General features: G+C 45.5%; 1 protein-coding gene and 1 non-coding gene across 3 annotated transcripts in view; both read left to right on the forward strand.

The window, feature by feature from the left end:
- Positions 1-5681: 5681 nt before the first annotated feature.
- On the forward strand, positions 5682-5754 carry TRNAM-CAU (transfer RNA methionine (anticodon CAU)). Its single transcript has one exon. It is a non-coding gene; the product is annotated as a tRNA-Met (tRNA).
- A 1501-nt stretch (positions 5755-7255) lies between these two features.
- The window catches only part of FBXO31 (F-box protein 31), a 29138-nt gene continuing 13465 nt past the window's right edge, over positions 7256-22928 (forward strand). Inside the window, exons 1-3 of one of the 2 annotated variants that reach the window (XM_084812820.1) lie at positions 7263-7711; positions 18739-18810; positions 19705-19791. In XM_084812820.1, the coding sequence (XP_084668946.1) occupies positions 7330-7711; positions 18739-18810; positions 19705-19791 (541 nt within the window). In that variant the 5' untranslated portion in view covers positions 7263-7329. Of the gene's footprint in view, positions 7712-18738; positions 18811-19704; positions 19792-22928 lie in introns of both variants that reach the window. The other variant, XM_084812821.1, reaches the window with a different exon arrangement.

Raw genomic sequence — 22928 nt, forward strand, 5'->3', positions numbered from 1 at the left:
AGCCAAGTATTTCCTGTAACTGCATCATCAGAGAGTTATATGGACACTACAAGTGTGACATCCTTGCATTCTAATGTGGCTAATCATCCACTTCATCATCTGTAGAATTTATTTTTCCTCCTGGCCATATGGATCTCACTGGCCAATGGCTAGTTGGAAGGAGTGGCCTGCGAACAAACAACAAACAAACAAATTAGAAGAGGACAGACAACCTAGTTGACATTGATGTTTGACAGAATTAAGACATAAGTCTTTATCCTCTAAAGTTAGATGTCGATTTCACACAAATTGTCAGAAAGCATGCAGCTGAAACTGAACAAAGCCAATTTGCCAGGGCTGCCCTGGGACTTAACCCTCATCCCAGACAAAAAGAGAGAAAAAGCTAATGACATCTCTTCAACAACAGTTTAGTGGCTAGAAGGCTGCGATTGTATGCACAGTTTCTTGGAATGCTTTGCTGACGGACTTCCAGAGGCATCTGGTTGGCCATTGGAAAACAGGAAACAGAATACTGGACTAGATCAACCTTTGGTCTGGCACCTAGCACACTTGGGCTATAGAATCATAGAATAGTAGGGTTGGAGGGGGCCTACGAGGCCATTGAGTCCAACCCCATGCTCAATGCAGGAATCCAAGTCAGATCATCCCCAACAGATGGCTGTGCAGCCTCGTCTTGAAGGCCTCCAGTGTGGGAGAGCCCCCCCCCCCCTAGGTAATTGATTCCATTGTCGTATTGCTCTTAACAGTCAGGAAGTTTCTCCTGATGTTCAGCCGGAATCTGGCTCCCTGTAACTTGAGCCCATAATTCTGTATCCTGCATTCTGGGATGACTGAAAAGAGATCCTGGCCTTCCCCTCTGTGACAACTTTTCAAGTACTTGAAGATCGCTATCATATCTCCCCTCAGTCTTTTCTTCTCAAGGCTAAACATGCCCAGTTCTTTCAGTCTCTCTTCATAGGGCTTTGTTTCCAGTCCCCTGATCATCTTTGTTGCCCTCCTCTGAACCCTCTCCAGTTTGTCTGCATCCTTCTTAAAGTGTGGTGCCCAGAACTGGACACAGTACTCCAGATGAGGCCTAACCAGTGCTGAGTAGAGGGGAACTAGTCCTTCCCGGGATTTGGAAGCTATGCTTCTATTAATGCAGCCCAAAATAGCTTTTGCCTTTTTTGCAGCCACATCACATGCTTGGCTCATATTCAGCTTGTGATCAACAACAATTCCAAGATCCTTCTCGCTTGTAGTGTTGTTGAGCCACGTATCCCCCATCTTGTAACTGTGCATTTGGTTTCTTTTTCCGAGGTGCAGAACTTGGCATTTATCCCTGTTAAATTTCATTCTGTTGTTTTCTGCCCAGTGCTCCAGTCTATCAACATCACTTTGAATTCTGTTTCTGTCTTCCAGGGTATTAGCTATCCCACCCAATTTTGTGTCATCTGCAAATGTGATCAGCATTCCCTGCACCTCCTCCTCCAAGTCATTAACAAAAATGTTGAAGAGCACTGGGCCCAGGACTGAGCCCTGCGGTACCCCACTCGTTACCTCTCCCCAGTTGGAGAAGGTCCCATTGATAAGCACTCTTTGAGTCCGATTATGTAGCCAACTGTGGATCCACTGGACCGTTGTTTCATCTAGCCCACTTTGAGCTAGTTTGCTCATCAGGAGATCTCGGGGCACTTTGTTGAAAGATTTGCTGAAGTCAAGGTATATGATGTCTACGGCATTCCCACAGTCCATAATGGAGGTTACTTGATCAAAAAATGAGTTCAGATTCGTCTGGCAGGATTTGTTCTTGACAAATCCATGTTGGCTTCGAGTAATCACTGCATTGTCTTCAAGGTGCTTACAGATGGATTGCTTTATCATCTGCTCCAGAATTTTCCCAGGGATTGATGTCAGACTGACTGGTCTGTAGTTCCCAGGTTCCTCCTTTTTACTGTTTTTGAAGACAGGGACAACATTAGCCCTCCTCCAGTCACCTGGCACTTCACCCGTCCTCCATGATTTCTCAAAGATAATAGGCAGTGGTTCTGAGAGTTCTTCTGCCAGTTCTTTTATTACTCTAGGATGCAGTTCATCTGGCCCTGGAGATTTGAACTCATTCAAAGAAATGAGGTGTTCTTTGACCATATGCCTATCGATCTCAAGCTGCAATCCTGCCCCTTCAGCCTGTACTTCGCCTTTGCCAGGGGGCTCATAGACCCTCTTTTGGGAGAAGACTGAGCCAAAGTAGGAATTGAGCACCTCTGCCTTTTCTTGGTCATCTGTTATCATTTTGCCATCCTTATTTAATAGCTGGACCACCATTTCTTTCCTCTGTCTTTTACTATGCATGTAGCTGAAGAAAGCCTTTTTGCTGTTTTTAGCATCCCTCGCTAAGCTCAGCTCGTTCTCAGCTTTAGCCTTCCTGACGCCATCCCTGCAATTCTGTGCTACCTGCCTGTACTCTTCCTTTGTTGCTTGGCCTTTTTTCCACCTCCTATATGTGTCCTTTTTTGTTTTCAGGTCATCTCTAAGCTTTTTGTGAAGCCACATTGGCTTCCACCTTTTCTTCTTGTTGGAATTGTTTGTAATTGTGCCTTGAGAATTTCCTTTTTTAAAAACTCCCACCCATCTTGGACTCCTTTTCTCATTAGAGTCGCTTGCCATGGGACCTTACTGATCATTGTTCTGAGTTTATTAAAATCAGCTTTCCTAAAATCCAGGGTACGTGTCTGACTACACTCGGCTTTTGCTTCCCTTAGAACCAAGAAGTCAAGTACAACATGGTTGCTTTCCCGCAGAGTTCCTGTAACTGCTACTTTATCCACTAAGTCATCTCTGTTGGTTAGGAATCAAGTCAAGGATAGCCAATCCTCTAGTTCCTTCCTCTACTTTCTGTAGGAGGAAGTTATCCACCACACAAGTCAGGAATTTCCTGGAGAGGCCATGTTTTGCAGAATTTGTCTCCCAACAAATATTGGGGAAATTGAAGTCCCCCATTACTACTACATCATGCTTCCTTGAAACATTGGCTGTTTGCTTTTCAAAAGTTTCATCCTCATCTTCTCCTTGATTGGGTGGCCGGTAGTACACTCCAACCACCAGGTTCCTTTTATTCTTTGCTCCATTTATTTTGATCCAGATGCTTTCGATGGGGCTACCAAGCTCATCCTCCTGTATTTCTGTGCAGAGATATGTATTTTTCACATACAATGCAATCCCACCTCCCTTTCTGTTCCTCCTGTTCTTTTTTTAACAAGTTATATCCTTCAATTGCTGTATTCCAGTCATGAGAGTCACCCCACCAAGTTATACCTATCAAGTCATAATTTCCCTCTTGTATTAAGAGTTCAAGTTAATTCTGTTTGTTTCCCATACTCTGGGCTATTCAGGCAGCAGAATGTCCTGGGCTGGCCCTGGCTGCTAAAGAACACAAGAAGAGCCATCCTGAATCAGACCAAAGACCTATCTTTTCCAGCATCCTCTTCCCACAGTGGCCAGCCACTGGCAGTGCACAAGCAGGACCTTAGCACAATAGCACCTTTCCACTCATGTCCCCCCAAAACTGGTATTGAGTCATGCTGCTTCTGATCCTGGAGGTAGCATATAGCCATCAGGACTTGTAGACATTGATAGCCTTATCCTCCATGAATTTCTCTAGTCCCCTTTTAAAGCCATCCAAGTTGGTGGCCATCACAACATCTTGTGGTAGCCATTCCGTACTTTAACTAGGCATTGTGTGAAGAAGTCCTTCCTTTTATCTGTCCTGAATCCCCCACCATTCACCTTCATGAGATGGCCCCAGATTCTACTATTATGGGAAAGGGAGTTTTCTCTACCATCCACTTTCTCCACAACATGCATAATTTTATACACCTGTAACATGTCTACCAGTACTTGCCTTTTTTCTAAGCTAAACAGTCCTAGATGTTGTAACTTTTCTTCATAGGAGAATTGCCCCAGCCCCTTAGTCATTTTGGTTGCCCTACAGTATCCTTTTTGAGATGCACTCACCAGAACTGTACCAGAATATACTGAACTGGTAAGGGGCTTGGCAGGCAAGGAATTGCCCATCCACCCATTTCATTGACAGATTTTAGTTTGGTCATAAAAAGAAAATACAGATAATATTTCACAGGAAATACCCTGAAGCAAGAATACATCCGGGTAAACCCTTCCTGGATCTTTCTTGGTGAACTCCTTTGTATGATTTCAGGAACTGAGCACCCATTTCAGGCTGAGAACTGGGAGCCTCAGGCCAGCTTGGTTGCATGGGAAGATCAATGGGCATCATGTTGTCTCTGAATGAAGTCCCATATAGCAAATGGGTAAGCAAGTAATGATGGGTAAAACTACTGTCCTTTGTGAGCGGGTGAAACTGATGATGACTGTCTCCCATGTGGTAAATCTTTAATGGTTATTGATTTTTTAAAATGCTTTCAGTCAGAGTGATGGTGACTCATTGGCTCATAGATCCCTGGCTCCCAATCCTGTGCACTACACCACTAGATCACACCAGCCATCATCCAGGGAAATTTTACCTGTGTTTACTCAGAAGGAAGTCCCATTGAGTTCGATGGGACTTACTCCCAGGTACGTGTGCACAAGGTTGCAGTATCAGGTATTTCTAAGGTTGAAATCCTCTGCACGCTTACAGTGCAATCCTATATACATGTATTCAGAAGTAAGTCCCATTGAGGTCAATGAGACATACTCCCAAGTAAGTGTGTATAGGATTGTAGCCTTAGCTAAGAATAGCCCTCTTGAATACAGTGGAGCTTTCTTTCAAGTAACGTGTATAACATTGCACTGCATGACATCTTATATACTGTTTATATGCTGTATATGTTTAGTCATGTTTTAAAACTGGTTTTATTGCTTTCTGCGATGGAAATTGTCATGCTGCAATTTATTGCTGTGTGATACTTTACCTTAATACTGTAGTATATTATTTTATGATGCAAGTCACCCAGAGAACAATGTAATTGAGTGGCCTATATAAATGCAATAAATAAATAGCTAAATAAATAAATAATATTTGATATATGGCTCCTGTGTAGTTACTGATACTGGGATGATTCTGAGATTATATATTTGTATTTTATTTCTCACTGAGATACATTTAAACCTTTTGATTTATGTTTCGTTTATATATATTTACATATATGATTTCCGTATCCTATTATGCATAAAATTCTTTCAAGTGATTCTTCCAGCAGAAACCTGATCGAATCCTATTGCACTCCTCTAGCCTGTCTAGGTAGTCAATTTTTGAAAAATCTTGTAACTAATCTTTCTAAGGTAGACATATAGTTAAACAAACTATTTTTTATTTTATCTGTATGCATCTGTATTAAGTACAGAAAGATGTATATACTTTAACTTTGAGCCATATCCCCTTCTCTTTCCGAAGATTCACGAGAAAACGTCAGAGAAAAGTGATTCTTTTCCCCCAAGATTTTAGAGTGATTTTCAAATAACAAGAATATTGCAATAGCAACTTCTTTTCAGGGTAGAGCTCCGAAGTCTGAAGCATCTTTTTCTCTCTACAGCGGAGGAGAGAGCTAATGTAAAAGGGGGCGTGTGTGGGAGGGGACGGGACAAACCCCATACGATTAATAGAGAACAAAGAATTTAGTCGCCAAAATTACATTTACGTGGATGGATATCAAGAACATTCTGTAGAACACCGTTCTGCAGGAGCCTCGTTGGCGCAGTAGGCAGCGCGTCAGTCTCATAATCTGAAGGTCGTGAGTTCGAGCCTCACACGGGGCATGCCTAGTTTTTTCTCCTCCCTTTATTTCTGCTTCGCAGTGCAATTACGCACCCAGCTTGACCTCTTCCACTCAAGGGAGGATTGCGGGGTGGGCTCCCGGCGATGGTGTTTGCAAGGCAGGGAGGCGCAGGAAAAGAATCATAGCAGGCGCTGCGTGCAACGCGCTAGCTCTGGTCTACATACTTTTTTTGTTTGCAGTAGGCAATTGCAAAGGAAGAGTTGCTGGCTGCTCCGTATAGAATTGTGGGTACCTTAATAAACTGGAGAGCACCAGCCTAGGGAAAGATGGCACGGGGCTGTGTCGCTCTGCGCAGAAATAATAATGAATCGGTGCTGTTTAGGCACCTTTTATTGCACCTTTTATGCAAAGGCAAACTGGACCTCAGTTTATCCCCATGGAGGCTGGTGGCTCCGATTTCGGTGGGGCTATAAACCCACTCTAGGTTTCAGTCAGAACCAGTCAGAACTGTAAAGGAGCTATCCGAGGTGCTAAACCCAATCCCCCAAATAGGTTCAGCACTATGGATAGCTCCTTTAGAGATCTGGCTGTTCCTGACTGAAGCCCAGAGTGGAACCGAAGCCCCACCGAAATCGGAGCCACCAGCCTCGACTGGTTTATCCATATTCCGGGCTGGGGCAGCTGCATAGATTTTAATGACCTCCGGGTAAATTTTTAATTCCTCCTCTTCTCCCGACTGCTCCCATTCGGCCACGTTACCACTTTTCGTATAGTATTCTTATTATGATGTTTATTATTTTTATGATTGTGCCAATTATGGTTTATGTTGACTCGGGATTTGTTGGTCATGGATTTCTGTATGCGTGTGTGTTGGTCGCTTCGGGACTGCTTTCTGCGGTGGGAGGAAACGGATAAAATTTAATAATAATAATAATAATAAAATAATAATGGTGATGATGATGATGATGATGTTCCCACTCCAACTTAAGCTAGCACCGGATCACTAATGAAAGGCTCTCGTGATCCCGGTAGATTATTTATAGTGGGGGTCTTTCTCCCTCCCTCATTCCCCCGCCTTCCTGGGATTTTTCACGCTCCCTTCGGCCGGGCAGAAAATCCCACTGATAACGACAGGACTAGCCGCATGACTGAGCAGCATAGAAGGCGGGGCTACATAAAGCCACGGGGCGAGGTTTCGTTCTTTTGTGTGTTCGGCCCGCGAGTTCGGCTGTCAATCCCGCACAGCCGCGGGGGCGGGGCCAGAGAGGAGGAGGAGAGGGAGAGGCGTGTGGTCCAATAACAAGCCAGTAGGGCGCGGCTAAATGGACAGCCTACAACGTGAAGGCGGGGGATCGGCAGAGGGGAGGGGCGCATAGGCCGGCGCCGGTTCGGTGGGGTCTTGCGCCGAGGAGGGGGAGGGGCGGAACGCGGCCGTGATTGGCGAAAGCCTGCGTCCAATAGGCTGGTGGGGAGGCCGGGTGTCCTGGCGCCGGTTGGCGGGGGCCGGCAGGCGACGGGCGGGGGCCGGCTGTGATTGGCCGCGGGGGGCGGGAGCCGGCGCGTGCCGGTGGTCGCGGCTCTCTGAGGGCAGAAAGCGACGCTGAGGCGCTCGGCGATGGCGGTCTGCGCGCGGCTCTGCGGGGTGGGCCCGGCTCGGGGCTGCCGGCGGCGGGGGGCGCAGCGGAAAGGAGCGGCCGGGGACAGCAGCGAGCCGGACACCGACCCGGAGGAAGGCGGCGGCGGCGGCGGCGGCTGTAGCGAGGCGGCGGCGGAGGACGACGACGACGAGGAGCGCATCGAGGGGGCCGCGCTGGCCGGAAGCGGCCCGCGGGGCGCCGGCCAGACCCCGCTGTCCCTGCTCGAGTTGCCCCCAGAGCTCCTGGTGCAGATCTTCGGCTCCTTGCCCGGCACCGACTTGCCCAGCCTGGCCCTCGTCTGTAGCGCCTTCCGACGCATCCTCAGCACCGACACCATCTGGCGCCGGCGGTGCAAAGAAGGTACGCTCCGTGGTGAGACTGAGGGAAAGAGGCATTACTTGCCCGGAGCCCGTTCTTGCTCCGGAGTCGGTCTGGATCAAGCTCCTCAGACTTTGGAGTCAGTCCAGTTCCTGTCACCGCACTCGGGATTCCACAGGGGTGGGAAACCCAGTGCCTTCCAGATGTTTTGGACGCCAGGCACCCTGACCATTGGCCATGCTGGCTGGGGCTGACGGGAGTTGTAGTCCAAAACATGTGGAGGGCACCAGGTTGCCTTCACCTGCCTAGGCCGGGGCTATAGGGAACGCGTGGCCCTCACATGTTGGTGGACTGCAACTCTCATCAGACCTAGCCAGCATAGCCAATGGCGAGGCATGATGGGAGTTGTAGTCCAAAGCATCTAGAGGGCGCCAGGTTGCCTACCCCACTGCACTGCTGAGTGCCATGCAGATCCCTGCTCCAAAGCTGCTTGTAGAGGGCGAATAATGGCTCCTCCTCGGCAAGTGGCTTTGGAGCATGGCTCTGCATGGCAGATTCTTGCATGTTGGGGGACACATGGACCACTAGGTACTGATGGCCTTGGCCACAGGGAGGTGGTCAGAGCTCATGCTCTGTAAGGCTGGAAATAAGGGACTTGAGGGAAGGGCTGGCAGAGAGAGAGAGAGAGAAATAACAGTGGAGAAAAGCTGGATGGAGGATGTCTGAGGTGCAGATTAAAGGAAGAACGCCCTAGTTGTAGGAAGATAAGGCAGAGATTGAAGGGAGTTGAAGGCCATCCATGAGGTAGGTTTGGGGAGCGCATTTGTCCAGTCCTGGTTTCATCCCTCTCCAAGGAGTGTGTGGACAAGGTAAATTGTGCAAGGATAAAAGGATACTGTGGGGTGTAGTGGCAGGTCTCTGAAATGTCCTCCAGGCAAAAACAACAACTTGTCCTAAAGACAAAACAAATGAATTGTGGCAAAAGCTTTCATGGAGTAGGACCACTTAATCAGATGAAAAGCTTACAATTATGAAAGCTTTTGCTGCAGTAAATATGTTGCAACACACAACAAACATGGCGACTTCTTCTGGAAGTTCTTACTAACCAGACAAAAAGGTGTTCTAAAAGAAAGATTCTGTCCCTACCTAGGGAGACCCACAAAAATAAATCTCTTAACATTCATGGCATCTGAAGACCTAGAAATTAGAGGCAGAGTATTTGACATTTGCTTGAAAAGCAGAGGCCTGTGACTGCCTTCAGGACTAACACTGGCTGCAGTGTGAACTTTTATCCTTAGATGCAACAGAACTTGAAATATTTTCCCCCACAGCTCAGCATGATAAGGGTTGTGGAAATGGGGCGGGGTGGGGGGAGCAAGACGAGTGAGGAGTTAAATTGGGTGAACAGACTGATGTATGACATAACTGAAGGCTGGGGGTGAGCACTTGAATTGCCTTGAATTAATTCCCAGCTGTGTCATGCAGGTTTATAACAGTCTGTTTCAGAGGGGTGAAACGCAAGGTTTTAAAGCAAAAGAAGGGAGAAATACAACAATTTCAGTTCAGAAAACAGAGCATGATCTGGTACTTCAAAGGGAGAAGGGATCTGGCCTTCAAAGAGGAGGAAGTCCAGGAAAAGCAAGGATGTAGTACTCTTATGCTCCTTTTCATATTCCCTTGCAACATGTGACTTGACTTACTACTTGAGCCATTTAGAAATTTCTGCTGTGCACTGCATCTTGTTCTCTCTTTCTCTCTGCTTCTGGCATTGGGGGGTGGGGGGACGGGGATGTGGTGCTGATGTGTAGAGGATTTTTCTACACATAGAAGATTGGACTTTAATTCTTGGTCTCTTCCAGCCCTTTAATTCTGCTCCTAGTGAACAGTTAGTGCCATCTGCAAATAAAGTGCTGGACACAGCATGGGGCTTTCCTCAAGAATGGACAGCTTACATTAGACCAGAGCAAGAGAGGGAAGGCAAGGGCAAATCAAGGTGGGGCAGGGGAGTTTCAGTACAGGTAAGACAAGACTTTGGTAGTTCAGGAGACATTCTTTTAAAAAACATAGGATTCAATAGGTTTGAGGAAATAGTCAAACGGGAAGCTCAGACCTCAAAACAAGATCTTTGGGAAATAAACAGAGTGTTCTGCTGGGTGGAGCTTGTAATTCGAGGAACAAGAGAGAGGCTGCAAAATTGTACTTCTGGAGAAAGTACCAATAAGGGAATGCTGAGAGAGAACTTGATGTAGGAGTAAAATACATCATCAGACCTCTTAAAAACTGCTAGAATATTGGATGAATAAGTAGAAGCAATTTTATTATGAGGTATAAGTATACACATGAACTTGAGCACACTCCAGGAGAGAGCGCAGGACAGGAAGGCCTGGCGTGCTATGGTCCATGGGGTCACAAAGAGTCGGACAAGACTTAACGACTGAACAACAACAAATAAGTATACACACGATTACAAACCAGTTGCATAAACCAGGTTTGCACAACTGTGACCCATTAAGCCAAGAATATCCCAGCGGCCGTGTATTGCAATCTGCTGGGTGCCTGACCATCTTCCCTAATTTTTGTCATCTTAAGCAGCAAAAACTGGAGGTTGATCGAGCTTCTGCGCTGCATTAGGCTTGGCGGATTGCAAGTTGTGCATGCCAGTGGCAAACTGTATACATGTTTAAAAGGTCCATTCAATAAGTTTTATAACATTAAGCCACTCTGTGGATAATCATATTTGAGAGAGAAGGAACATCCCAGGCATGGAGGGTACTTTCCTTAGTAGTTTCACTGTCTTGGTTTCCTCATGGAATGAAGGGCACTGCTGTGCTTAATGTGAAAACGTGATGGGATCATTGGAGGGCAATTGTAGTAAAAATAGCACACCTGACACACAAAATGCCCAAGACAACATTCAGAGTACAGGGAATGGGGTGAAGCTTGTGTAAAGGGTGTGCTGCATACTGGTGCTAGGTGTCATCAGAGGCATTGCTAGGCATGGACCCATTGGGCCCTGGCCCTGAATCTATTTCCCAGGGCTCTGGATCTATTCCACAGAGCCCTCAGTGTCTATTGGTGTCAGTAGAAGGTGTTTTTCTCAGCTTAATTGCAATGCAGGGGGCAATTTTCAAGGGGGATGACAGCTGGGGAGGAAAACTGTTAATTCTCCCTTTCCCACATGCTGCAACATCCTCAAAATATTCCCTGCATGGCAATTTAGTTTAGAAAACTAATCCATTGGTTTGGGATGATCTAAGGCAGGGTGCAAATTAAGTGAAGAATTTACTTTGAGATGATTTGGATGAGAAATAAATTGGATGGCTTTGTTGTTGTTGTTCAGTCGTGTCCGACTCTTCATGACCCCATGGACCATAGCACACCAGGCTTTCCTGTCCTGCGCTCTCTCCCGGAGCGTGCTCAAGTTCATATTCATTGCATCGGTGATGCTATCTAGCCATCTCATCCTCTGCCGTCCCCTTCTCCTTTTGCCTTCAGTCTTTCCCAGCATCAGGGTCTTTTCCAGAGAGTTTTCTCTTCGCATTAGGTAGCCAAAATATTGGAGCTTCAGCTTCAGTATCTGTCCTTCCAATGAGCACTCAGGATTGATTTCCTTTAGGATTGACTGATTTGACCTCCTTGCAGTCCAGGGGACTCGTAAGAGTCTTCTCCAGCACCACAGTTTGAAAGCATCAATTCTTCGGTGCTCAGCCTTCCTTATAGTCCAGCTCTCACAGCCATACATTACTACTGGGATGGCTTTGCCAACTGTGAAATTTAAATAAATCCTAATACTTATTTCTGTGTTTGCATATATAGATATAAATTGGCATATGCAGATTTTATGGAGATTCTAGTCATACAGGCCTGGGTCCTGGATCTTTTAAGCGCCTAACAACACCCCTGGGTGTCATTCTTCCATCCTGTTCTTATGCTGCTCAATCAGAAATCTCAAACACAATAAATATAATATGGTTTGGGGGAGCACCTCCCCCTTACCATCAGGGCCGTATGGAACATTTCCTAGCGAGGTCACATTCTATGACTTGCTTTCCCTTCCTCTTCAGTGGTGCAGTTGGATCCATGCCCTGTGGTCCTTTATTGAGGGCTCATCCCCTCCTACGAGCCTGTGGCAGCTGCTTCTGTTGCCTGCTATGAAGTCATGCATTTTGGACTTGCCAGGGCGAACTTTGGGATTGGATATCTGAGTGCAGCCAGTGTCTGTGCCCGTCCGAATTGGAGTCCTTGGATGCATTAAGGATGCTCTCTGCGGCTGCAAGGGCTGACTTCTAATTTGTGTGATAGTTCTGTTTGGAGATAGTTGCCAACATTGACTCATCCTTGTGGACAGGGTGAGGCTTGGAACACTCTTTAAATGGCTTTTACATCATGTGGCCTCAAACTGCTGCAATTGTCTTTGCCTAGGATGATTTTGAAAAAGTGCCTTCTTACTTTATCAAAGTTATTGCACGGGGAGGGGAGCAAAATGGGGGTGTCTCTCCTTGAGCTATTGAATGTCATGGCAGTTGTACCAGCAGATCTCTTTAGTGCTCTGGCTTGTGTAGAAAACTCTGTTTTTTCTAAGCATTTTCCTCACTGGAAAGTATCTACTGGGCTATCTAATTCCCTGTCATAAGTTGGGATATCTAGATTCATAGATTCATAGAATAGTAGGGTTGGAAGGGGCCTACAAGGCCATCGAGTCCAACCCCCTGCTCAATGCAGGAATCCAAGTCAGAGCATCCCTGACAAATGGCTGTCCAGCCTCGTCTTGAAGGCCTCCAGTGTGGGAGAGCCCACCACCTCCCCAGGTAAGTGGTTCCATTGTCGTATTGCTTTTACTGTCTCGTATTGCTCTTACAGTCAGGAAGTTCAGCCGGAATCTGGCTTCCTGTAACTTGAGCCCATTATTCCGTGTCCTACACTCTGGGATGATCAAGAAGAGATCCTGGCCTCCTTCTCTGTGACAACCTTTCAAGTACTTGAAAAGTGCTATCATATCCCCCTCAGTCTTCTCTTCTCAAGGCTAAACATGCCCAGTTCTTTCAGTCTCTCTTCATAGGGCTTTGTTTCCAGTCCCCTGATCATCTTTGTTGCCCTCCTCTGAACCCTCTGCAGTTTGTCTGCATCCTTCTTAAAGTGTGGTGCCCAGAACTGGACACAGTACTCCAGATGAGGCCTAACCAGTGCTGAGTAGAGGGGAACTAGTACTTCCTGGGATTTGGAAGCTATGCTTCTGTGAATGCAGCCCAAAATAGCATTGGCCTTTTTTGCAGCCACATCACATTGTTGGCTCATATTCAGCTTGTGATCGACAACAATTCCAAGATCCTTCTCACTTGTAGTGTGGTTGAGCCACGTATCCCCCATCTTGTAACTGTGCATTTGGTTTCTTTTTCCGAGGTGCAGAACTTGGCATTTATCCCTATTAAATGTCATTCTGTTGTTTTCTGCCCAGCGCTCCAGTCTATCCAGATCACTTTGAATTCTGTTTCTGTCTTCCAAAGTATTAGCTATCCCTCCCAATTTGGTGTCATCTGCAAATGTGATCAGCATTCCCTGCACCTCCTCCTCCAAGTCATTAATAAAAATGTTGAAGAGCACTGGGCCCAGAACTGAGCCCTGCGGTACCCCACTCGTTACCTCTCCCCAGTTTGAGAAGGTCCCATTAATAAGCACTCTTTGAGTCCGATTCTGTAGCCAACTACAAGTGGTTACAACTACAAGTGTTACAAGTGGTTGTAACACTTTATCTGGGGAGAGGCTGTAGCTCAGTGGTAGAGCCCCTGCTTTGCATGCAAAAGGTCCCAGGCTCAACTCCCAGCATCTCCCAAGTAGGGTAAGAAAGAATCTTGCCTGAAACCCTGGAGAGCTGCTGCCACTCAGTGTCAACAATACTGGGCTAGATGGCCCAGTGGTCTGACACTATATAAGGCAGCTTCCTATGTTCCTAAGCAAATCAATCAACCTGCAGGCATATTTGTTTGATGATTTTGTGTTCAGTGGGCTTAACACTCCTGTGCACTCGTGGTACACAAGTGAGAGACAGAAATGCTGGTGAGTGGGACCTCACTCTTCTTCACCACCATCCAATATCATATTATGGCCTTATCTTGCCCTTGGCCAAAATGAACTTTTGAGACAGGAACTTTTTTTTTCTTACAAGCTTGAGTTCTGCCCTGTGTCAAGAATGATCACTGTAAGCGCCTTATCTGTCTGTAAAACTCGGCTCCTGATCCACTCTTCCAACATCTCCTGTGGTCTCCATAATCCCATCCTGGGTTTGTTTTCTCAGTCTTGCTAGAATATGACAGAACCCTGGGAACTAGTTTTTATCTATCTATATAGATTACTGGGTTATTAAACTCTTTAGCACTTCTCAGTGTTCTTTAATAGCCCTTTGAGCTCAGCAAAAACTTTGTGTGAGTGCACTTCCCATTCTTGGGTGGAGTCTGAGAGGGAAGGTTTTGCCCAAGACAGTCCTGCTCTTCCATGTACAAAGTTATCCTACACATGGGCAACTGGACCATAGTGGCCCTCAGTCTGGCACTGTTTGGTGTGTCTGTGGGTAAATATTAGCAAGTTGTATTGCCCTTTCAGCTGCCCCCCTTGGGGACTGATGCCCTTTTACACTTGTGAGGCTTTGAGATAAACAGCTCCTTTCTGAACCATGAGTTTCCTGAGCCAAGGGCTGCAATTCAGTGAAGTGCAAATCTATAAATAGGCGATGATGACTGTTCCATGGGCTGCTGCAACTGAATTAGCAAGTCTCTTCTGCTTGTTGCTTGACTTACCTTGATTAATCAACAATCCGCAAGCTCCATTTGTTTGTTTGTTCAATGCTAACTGTTCTGACCTTTGTCACACACCAGGTACTTTCTTTTTTTAAAGGACAAGCAGCCCTCCTGGCAATCTGAAAGTTGGCTCAAGATCAACAGAGGCTACTAACAGCTGACAAACAATTTGCAGAGTCCTGCAGGTTTTGAACCAGGGCAGGCAACCTGGTGGCCTCGAGATATTTTGGATTACTGCTCCCATTATCCCTGACCATTGGCCATGCTGGCTGGTGCTTATGAAAGTTGTAGTCTGCAGCATCTGGAGGGCACCAGATTGCCTACCCCTGCTTTAGAATGTTAGACAGGGGTGTCTGATGGTATTGGTATTAAGCTGCAGTCCAGCAGCCTGTTCTTCTCATGCCCGCTAGGACTTTGCCATGCACTGAAATGAGGGGGACATCCTATGTGCATAGGCCTGGCCTTCTCACTATAATGAACAGCAAAGTCCTCAAGTGTAGGACCTCAGAACATGTGCAGGGCACTAGATTGCAGCAATAGGATTCATAAGCAAATGTGTAACAGGGTGTTCTGCTTATACTCTTAGTCTGCTTAGTCTGCCCAAAACGAACTTTTCCCAGGTCAGACTAGTAGTGACAGCCCCATACAGCAGGTGTGAGCAACCTTTTTCTGGTCAAGGGCCATGTCCCCTCACAGGTAATCTGTCAAGGGCCGTGTGTGTGTGTGTGTGTGTGTGTGTGTGTGGCGGGGGGGCAGGTGCTAAAGCCAGTGGTGGGGCAAGGCCAGAGCCAAAAGTGGGTAGGTTGCCTGATTTCTCTTTCTGCCATTCCATTTTCTCTTTTTCCGTCTTCCTTCCTGCCCAGCAGGTTGCCTGGGTAGGAGTAGATCCTTCTTGCCAGAGGTATGAATTGTTCACATGCAATGAGTTTTTAAAATTAGGTTGAGAGCCACATGAAATTAGGACAAGGGCCGCAGACTGCCCATCCGTGCCATAAGGTGTGCAGCTTGACTTATATGGAGTGACTTGTTGATTGAGCAAGTTTCTCTCTGCAGGGTACTTGTTTGTGGCACAGGAGGGTAGAGAACAGTCTTGCCCTGTAACAGGAAGTTACGTCCCTTCCTGCTAGAAAAGGCCCAAAGCAGCGCTTTTTTCTGTTATTTATTTAATTACATTTTTGTCCTCCAAGGAGCTCAGGGGACTTGAACCCTGCTCTATCTCTGGCCAAAATCCAAAACCCTGACCACTGCACCAGAGTGGTGCTCTTATCCTGCTTCCTGATCTCCAGGTGTGGAATGTTCCTGCTTTGTGTAAAGTGGCATACACTTGCTGCTGTAGTGACAGCAGGACAAACTTTCACATGTCATATTAGTAGAAATCAAATAAGGTATCTTCCAAGCCGTGGTTAATAATTGACTTGGAGATACTTCATTACAGATTCCCATCCTCTTTTGCACTCTCAGGTTCTTTTTGAGATTTATTTGTCATCCTATAGCTAATAGCTCTCAGGATGATGTACAATAACACAAATGCAATCCAAAATCCACATAAAAACAGAAACAGTACAATAAAACATGAAATTAAAAGCAACAATCAGTTAAAAGCAGCTGAGGCTACAACAGGCATCACAAGAAGTTCTAACAGTACCAAAGTTAAGAGTACTTAAAAACACGGTATAGCAGCAGAAATATACAGATGATTAAAAGGCCTGAGAGAATAAAAAGGTCTTTGTCTGGCTGGCACCGAAAATATAACAAAGTAGGTGCCAGGCAGACCTCTCTGGGGAGAGTATTCCATAACTTTAAGGGGCTAGTACTGAAAAGACCTGCTCCTAAGTAACCATCTACCTTATCTCAGCATGGGAGGTCCCTTGGAGCAGGGCCCCTCATGATGATCTCTCAGCTCAGGTAGGAATATACAGGAAGAGGTGCTCCTTCAGGTACAGGAGCCCAAGCTGAAATGGGTTTTATAGTTAATGCCAGCACTTTGAACTGGTTTTTAAATCGTTACAAAAACCTCAGAAGGATGGATCCAACATGTGTCATGCCACCCCAGGAATGGTTAGCTAAACATGCACAGGCCTCTTTCCAGGCCTTCTCTCTTAGGAGTTACTCCCCTTTTCTGTATTTCTGTATCTGGCTTTAATCTTGAAGAAGTGTAAACCTCAGAAATCTTCTTGTATTTTCCTCCAGCATATTTCTTCCAGTATTTTTATTTATTTCATTTCAGTAATATTGAGTTGAGTCCTCTGGCCAGTGGCCATCTTCTGAGGAGTCAAGAGCACACCCTTTCATGGAGCTTAAGCTGAATGTGTTACTTACAGTGATAGGAGAGCAAATAGGAGATGAGATTTCTCTTTGGCTGGTAAATTAGTTTTTAGGGATTATCTGCACATTCCCCCCACCCCCACCCAGTCTAGACATTTAGCACTTTGGTTAACAGAGTGGGGTTTTCTCTCTGTTGGGTTTTTCCCAGGGATGGAGAAACACTGCAAACTCCTGCAGCACTCCGTTCTACAGTGTGGTTGGTAATGTTCCCCAGAAATGTTCCCCAGCAGAGTCACCATCACCACCCGCACCCAAATCTAAAAGTCTCCCCCCCACACACACACAATAATAATAGTACTGAAAACTGGCAGGCTGCACTGTAGTTCTCTTTTTTAAAATCCCTTTCAGATTTCTGTCCAGAAAAATACTTTGTACACTGTACTTTGAAATGACATCTTCAAGTAAGAGACTGTAAGAACTAACTTAGAATTTGCCAAATTGCAGTGAGCCCCTCCCCTTGATGTTTTCTAGATGAGCTTTATGTCAGATGATTCTTTGGTGTCTGATATCTGGCAGGTGCTGGAAGTATAAAGCTACAGCTTTAATCTTCTGTTCTAGAAAGCTGGTCTGGTTTTAGCTAATACATCCAAAGCCTGGAACAAATATGGCTTGTGTCTCCCTTGGCACCAACACTCAGGCCTTCTGTTTTGTCATTTACTTCCTCCCACTCCTGTTTCTATGGATGTTGCAGCAATTTTTTTATTGATTTGTTAGCTAACTTCTGGGAATTGTTTCTCCATTTAAAATTGCAGTAAAAGCTGGTGTGTGTGTGTGTGTGTGTGTGTGTATTTAGAAAGTTCCAGCAATACACAGTGCAGTGAACCAAGACTGTTGCCATCATATTGATTAGCAAGTATGGGGGAGTAGGCAAGGCTCTGCCTGTGTTCCCAAGCAGTCAGGGGTCCTTCATTATTGGGGGAAAGGGGAACAGATGCTGCTGGATGTGTATAATTTTGATGCTGGCAGCTAGAAACATGAAATATTTTTCCAATCCTGTTGTTAAGCTTCCAGTCAAATGCACAGTTCATACTGTACCAAGCCAAATACAGCTCAGTATTGTGGCCTGCCAGGGATTTGACATATACACTCCTCTATTTTTGTAGTTCAAGGCAAGCACAAACATGCGGAAGGTCCATTAAGCCCCTGGTGGGTCACAAGTTGTGCAGGTCTGGTCTATAGCATTTTTTGTCTATGTGAAGTACACAGTATACCATTAATGTTACAGATATGGCAATGAAGGGCCATGTCCTTCCGTATGAATGTGTTGCCCATAACTTATGATCATCACTGGAAGCTGTGTTATTTTCCCCACCTTCTAGAGAGGCTTGTTAGATGGGTACTCGGAACAGGGACTTCTTGGTACCAGCACTGTGATTGTGGAATCCTCTCGTGATGGAGGTGAGATTGGCTCCTTCCATATTTTGCTTCAGACAGGGAATAAAGACTAGTTTTTAAATTGGGCTTTTAATGTTGTGTAATGTTTTTGTCACTCCTTAACTGTAATTGCCGCTCTTATTTTATTGTAAGGATTTTTTCCTCCTGTGTTCTATGGTTTTATGTGTTTTAGTGTTTTTATTGTACTTCGCCCCAAGTGCCTAGTAGGCAGATGGTGCAATTTATAAACCTATTAAACAAACAAATGGATGCTGAATAGCCTAAACTTAAATGAAATTCTTCAATTATAACCGTCGTATATAGCTTCTAGGTTAAGACTGAAGAACATATGGACACTATGGACTTTATTTTGTTGGTTTTGTTTTGTCGGTTGCATTCCAGAACTGACTAGGCCTGTGTCAATGTGATCAAACCACGGTGAATGCTTGCAGGAACTTTCTTTTGTGGAACTCCCAAGGTTTCTATTGGAAAAGGCAATTTAACATTCTTGTCTCTGGACAGCAGGTGGCATTGCACAACTTAATATTTTATGACATAATCATCTCTATTTAATTGCAGAATATGGTGTCTGTGAGAATCTGCGGAAGCTGGAGATCACGGGAGTATCCTGTCGAGATGTCTATGCCAAACGTAAGTGCTAAGCACATGTTCCTGTTTGATTCCATTTTTGAAAGTGAATTTGCACCGAATCTTTAACTTGAGTGACTCAAGAGTCTCAAGCAGAGCAGGGCTGCAAGTTAACAGTCGTGACTTGCTTATCTGTGAAGCCATAATGACCGTGGTTCATTTAGCACTTCAGTGCATCCCAGAAATGTCAGGATTTGGAACAGCTCTGCCTCTCTTCCCCATCTCTTTAAGCATACAGGCATAAATACACTGCATGATTCCTTTGATTGTGAGTGTTGTTTACAATTAGCAGGCTTAAGGGTGGGCAGCTTCTCCCCCCGCCCCCATGATATGTAAGTCTGGTGGTCCTGGTAAGATTTTAAAGACTTTGCCTTGAGACTTTTGATAGACCTGGTGCTAAGATTAAACTGATCCCCAGTTTTTGTGGAGTTGGTTCATGTGCGAGCTCATGATATGCAAGCTGAGCCCTCCTCATTTCGTCTGCTAGGGGGTGCATCATCCATCCTCCCAAAAAGGAGCGTGTATGTGAGGATGCAGGGAAATCAGGAACACCATCCTCATTATGTTTGGGCTAGATGGCTCTCTTTTGACTTTGATTTGGAACTTGTACAACTCTCTCATGCAAAAATGTCACAGGGGCACCCATTGAATTGATCATCTGGATCAGGGTGACAGGCCTCATGCCTGTTTTTGCTCATTTAAAAGAACGTTCTTAATCTTATTCCAGAAAATGGTGACCCAAAGGGTTGTCACCTCTGCCTCTTATTTCAGAACACAACAGGCCCCTTGTTTCCCCAGCAGCATCCCAAGGCTGAAAAAAATGGGTGTGTGGCAGTCAGAGGGGGGTTGTAAGAGGGGGAGCAAAGTTCTCATATTCACCCTACTGTGTCTGCTCAGGTATAAACCCACGAGTGAAATCAGGGCGTTTTATGAAAATCCTTCCCGACTACGAGCACATGGAATACAGAGATGTTTATACTTGCCGTATGTACCTTCTGTTGGCAAATGCCTTCTGCACTGTGTGTAAGCATGGAGTGTGCCTGCCTGATGTCTTGACTGGCAAACAAAGCTTTCCTGGGCTTCTTGTGAGCTAGATATGTGTTCTGAGAGCATCAGGTATGAAGTCAGGGGGATCAACTGTAGCTGAGAAATCATTCTAACACCAACGACAACAACAACACTATCCAAGGGTGTAGGAGTATGCATTTCTAAAAAGCAGTAAGATAGAGGTTGCTCTGGGTGTCTGGAGCGCTGGGGAGCACACACATAAACATGAGGGCCAGTAGTGTTTGATAGAGTTTTGCAGTTCTTGATAAGCTCACACATCTTATCTGGATCAGGAAAACACAAAATACATGTAGAGTTTCATATTAACACTCAGAATGGGGGATGGATGGGACTCAGGAAGGCAAAGGATTGACAGTGAGGTACAGGGTACCACACTGGAAAATCCAGGTTTGCAGGAAACCTCAGGAAGATGAATGATGAGTCAGGAGATGTTTGAGAGAATTGCATGCTGGGTTACTGCTGGGAACAGGGCATCCACAAATCTACTCATATGTTCCCCCAGCCCTATGGTGAGCAAGACACCAGGCACCACACATATCCCTTCTGGAGAGGTCTAATTTCCCTGCAGTTTCCAAGCAATCAGAGTCAGTGAAAGAGATTCCTGCTGTTTCTTAGCATCACTGTATCCTGCACAAATGAGAGACCCTGCCTATCTCCCAAGCACTCTGTGCATGCCTGAAGACTCAATAGAAAGAACTGTTGCCTGTAACTTGGTACTACCCCTTTGATTTGGGTCCTGTAGGAACTCCTTCTTGATAGAGTCTCTGCCATCTGAAAAGGAGGTTTGAGGGGCTATAGAGCGGTGACATGCAGTGCTGTAGAGCAGCAGAGGAAGGTGAGGAATCATGACAACCATAATAGGAAGCTAGGAACATTTTATCTTCCCATATATGTGTGTGCTGTTTTGCTATCTCAGCTGGAGTGGCAGTCCATAAAGCACAGGTTGGAGTTCTGAATCTGCTTATTGGCCATCTCTGCTCTAGAAAAAGCAATCCAGCCTCTTTTTTTGCCAAAGGACGGAGGGAAAAAATTGTTAAGAAGCAACTCTGCTTGTTCCTAGTCCTGAGTAAGCTGCCTCAACTCTGTGTATTCTGCATTGAGTCCTCCGCCTCTTGTCTGAGCATGAGTGGAAGTCAGTGGATTTTTGAGACACGCTGCTGGGGCATTTATTTTGCCCAGTGTTGGATCTTGAAGCTGTTCAGCTCCTTAAAAAAGAAAAGAAAGAAATCTAACAAATGGAAGTTCTACAATAATATGAATCTGAACCCTTTATGGTGCTGGCTGGTGGATGAAACGCCTTCTTTCTTAGACTGCTATTTAGAAATCCAAATTCTATTCAGATGCTTCATTTTAAGAAGGTTACATGCTGCTGTGTTTTATTTGCCCCAAAATGCCAAGTGACCTGGAGAATAAATATCTCTGGTTTTGTCTCGGTTTGCATAAGAGCTTGGGCAACAATTCAACAAGTGTAGCTTTACCCATCACAGAAATGCAATGCTGGAGAAAGCTGCATCTGCTGATTTTTTTCCTGTTAAGAAGACTGCCTCTCTCATGAAAATCGAAATGAATGGGATCTGTGCAAGAGGACAGCTGTGCTCTTACACAAATCCCATTCACTTCAATGAGTCTTTCACAACAGCTGCTGGTGTGCCTATCTTCACTGCCCACACTAATTGCAAAGTTACACATGAAAATTGGGTTTCTCAGTGCACTAGGTCTGTATCAAGCAGATTCCTACCATTGGATTGTGCTAAAGCTCAGTGGTAGAGCACGTGACTTGCATACATAACTCTCCAAGTTCAATCCCTGGCATCTCCAGTTAAAAAGGGACTGGGTAACAGGTGATGGAAAAGACCTCTGCCTGGGATGATGGAGAGCCGCTGCCAGTCAGAGTAGGCAATATTGGGCTAGCTAGACAAATAGTCTGACCTGGTATAAGGCAGCTTCCTGTGTTGCTATATGATTGGGTGTGAGAATTTGTAGCTGTTCTGCTGGAACCACAGGGTTTTCACCTCATGGCATGAGCTTAATAATGTGTGAAAGCTGGGAGCATACTCAGACTGATGCCTTCCAAGGCAAAAGTCTTTGAAATGGTCCGGGTGAAGCATTCTGGCCTTATCAGGATCATGTGGTACCCTTTCCATAGCATCTGTGCCTCAATGGGTCCTTGAGAAGCTATGGAATGGATGAGATTCTGTGGCGCAATGGGGCATTTCTTTGGGGCACTTCTCTGATTTAGTGGCTGTCTTTCATGGGTAGTGCTTAACTTTAAAAAAATAAATGCTAAGGCTCATGTTTGTGTGGCTGCCCCTGTTCCTGACCATAGGGGTTAGGCTGTGCTTACTGGATCACTGTGCACATTATTAGATACGTTTCCCTTTTTTCCTTTTATGTCTTTGTGGATTGATCCCTGACATTAAAAACTGTGCATGTGTGGTCACTATCTCTTCAGTCAGAACTTCCTGCAAGGAATTAGGAATGAGGTTAGTCCTCATTCTATCCTGTAGCCCTCAGAGAAGAATATTGGGCTTCTGCATTGCTTTTCAAGAGCAACTGAGCAAGGGAGGTTCTACCCTTTTTATTTGATTAGTGAATGTTCCCAATGCTGGAAGCAAGCTCTTTCAGTTAATCCGGACCTTCAGATCTTGGAGTCCCAAATGAAACTGAAAAGAAGTGACATCGCCAGGAGGCTATTAAAGCAAAGCACCATCAGAATAATGACTCTGTCACATCATACGTTTTAGGTCTTTTGTTTTGAAACAGTACTACCAGTCTCCACAGCTACAGCTGGGCCTGTCCCTGTTTTCTGTTGGCTCTGTAAAAGGAAGCTGAGGTAGTGAGAAGCTCTTCTTTGCATCTTTTACATTTTTAAAGTTTCTTTCTCCCTGCCTCCATCCTGTTACCCCAAAGCCTGTCAGGACTTGGAAGGGGGCATAACCCATGTTCTCCCCCCACCCCCAAATTTTGATGCTCTGTCATTCTCATGCAGGTCTTTCCCTGCCTGCACATAATTTTTCATTTTAGAAATCAGCTAGTGTGAAGTGAACCACCAT

This window comes from Heloderma suspectum, chromosome 8, assembly GCF_057233095.1.
Source record: "Heloderma suspectum isolate Gila_16-S chromosome 8, 16-S_ref, whole genome shotgun sequence".
NCBI lineage: Eukaryota > Metazoa > Chordata > Lepidosauria > Squamata > Helodermatidae > Heloderma > Heloderma suspectum.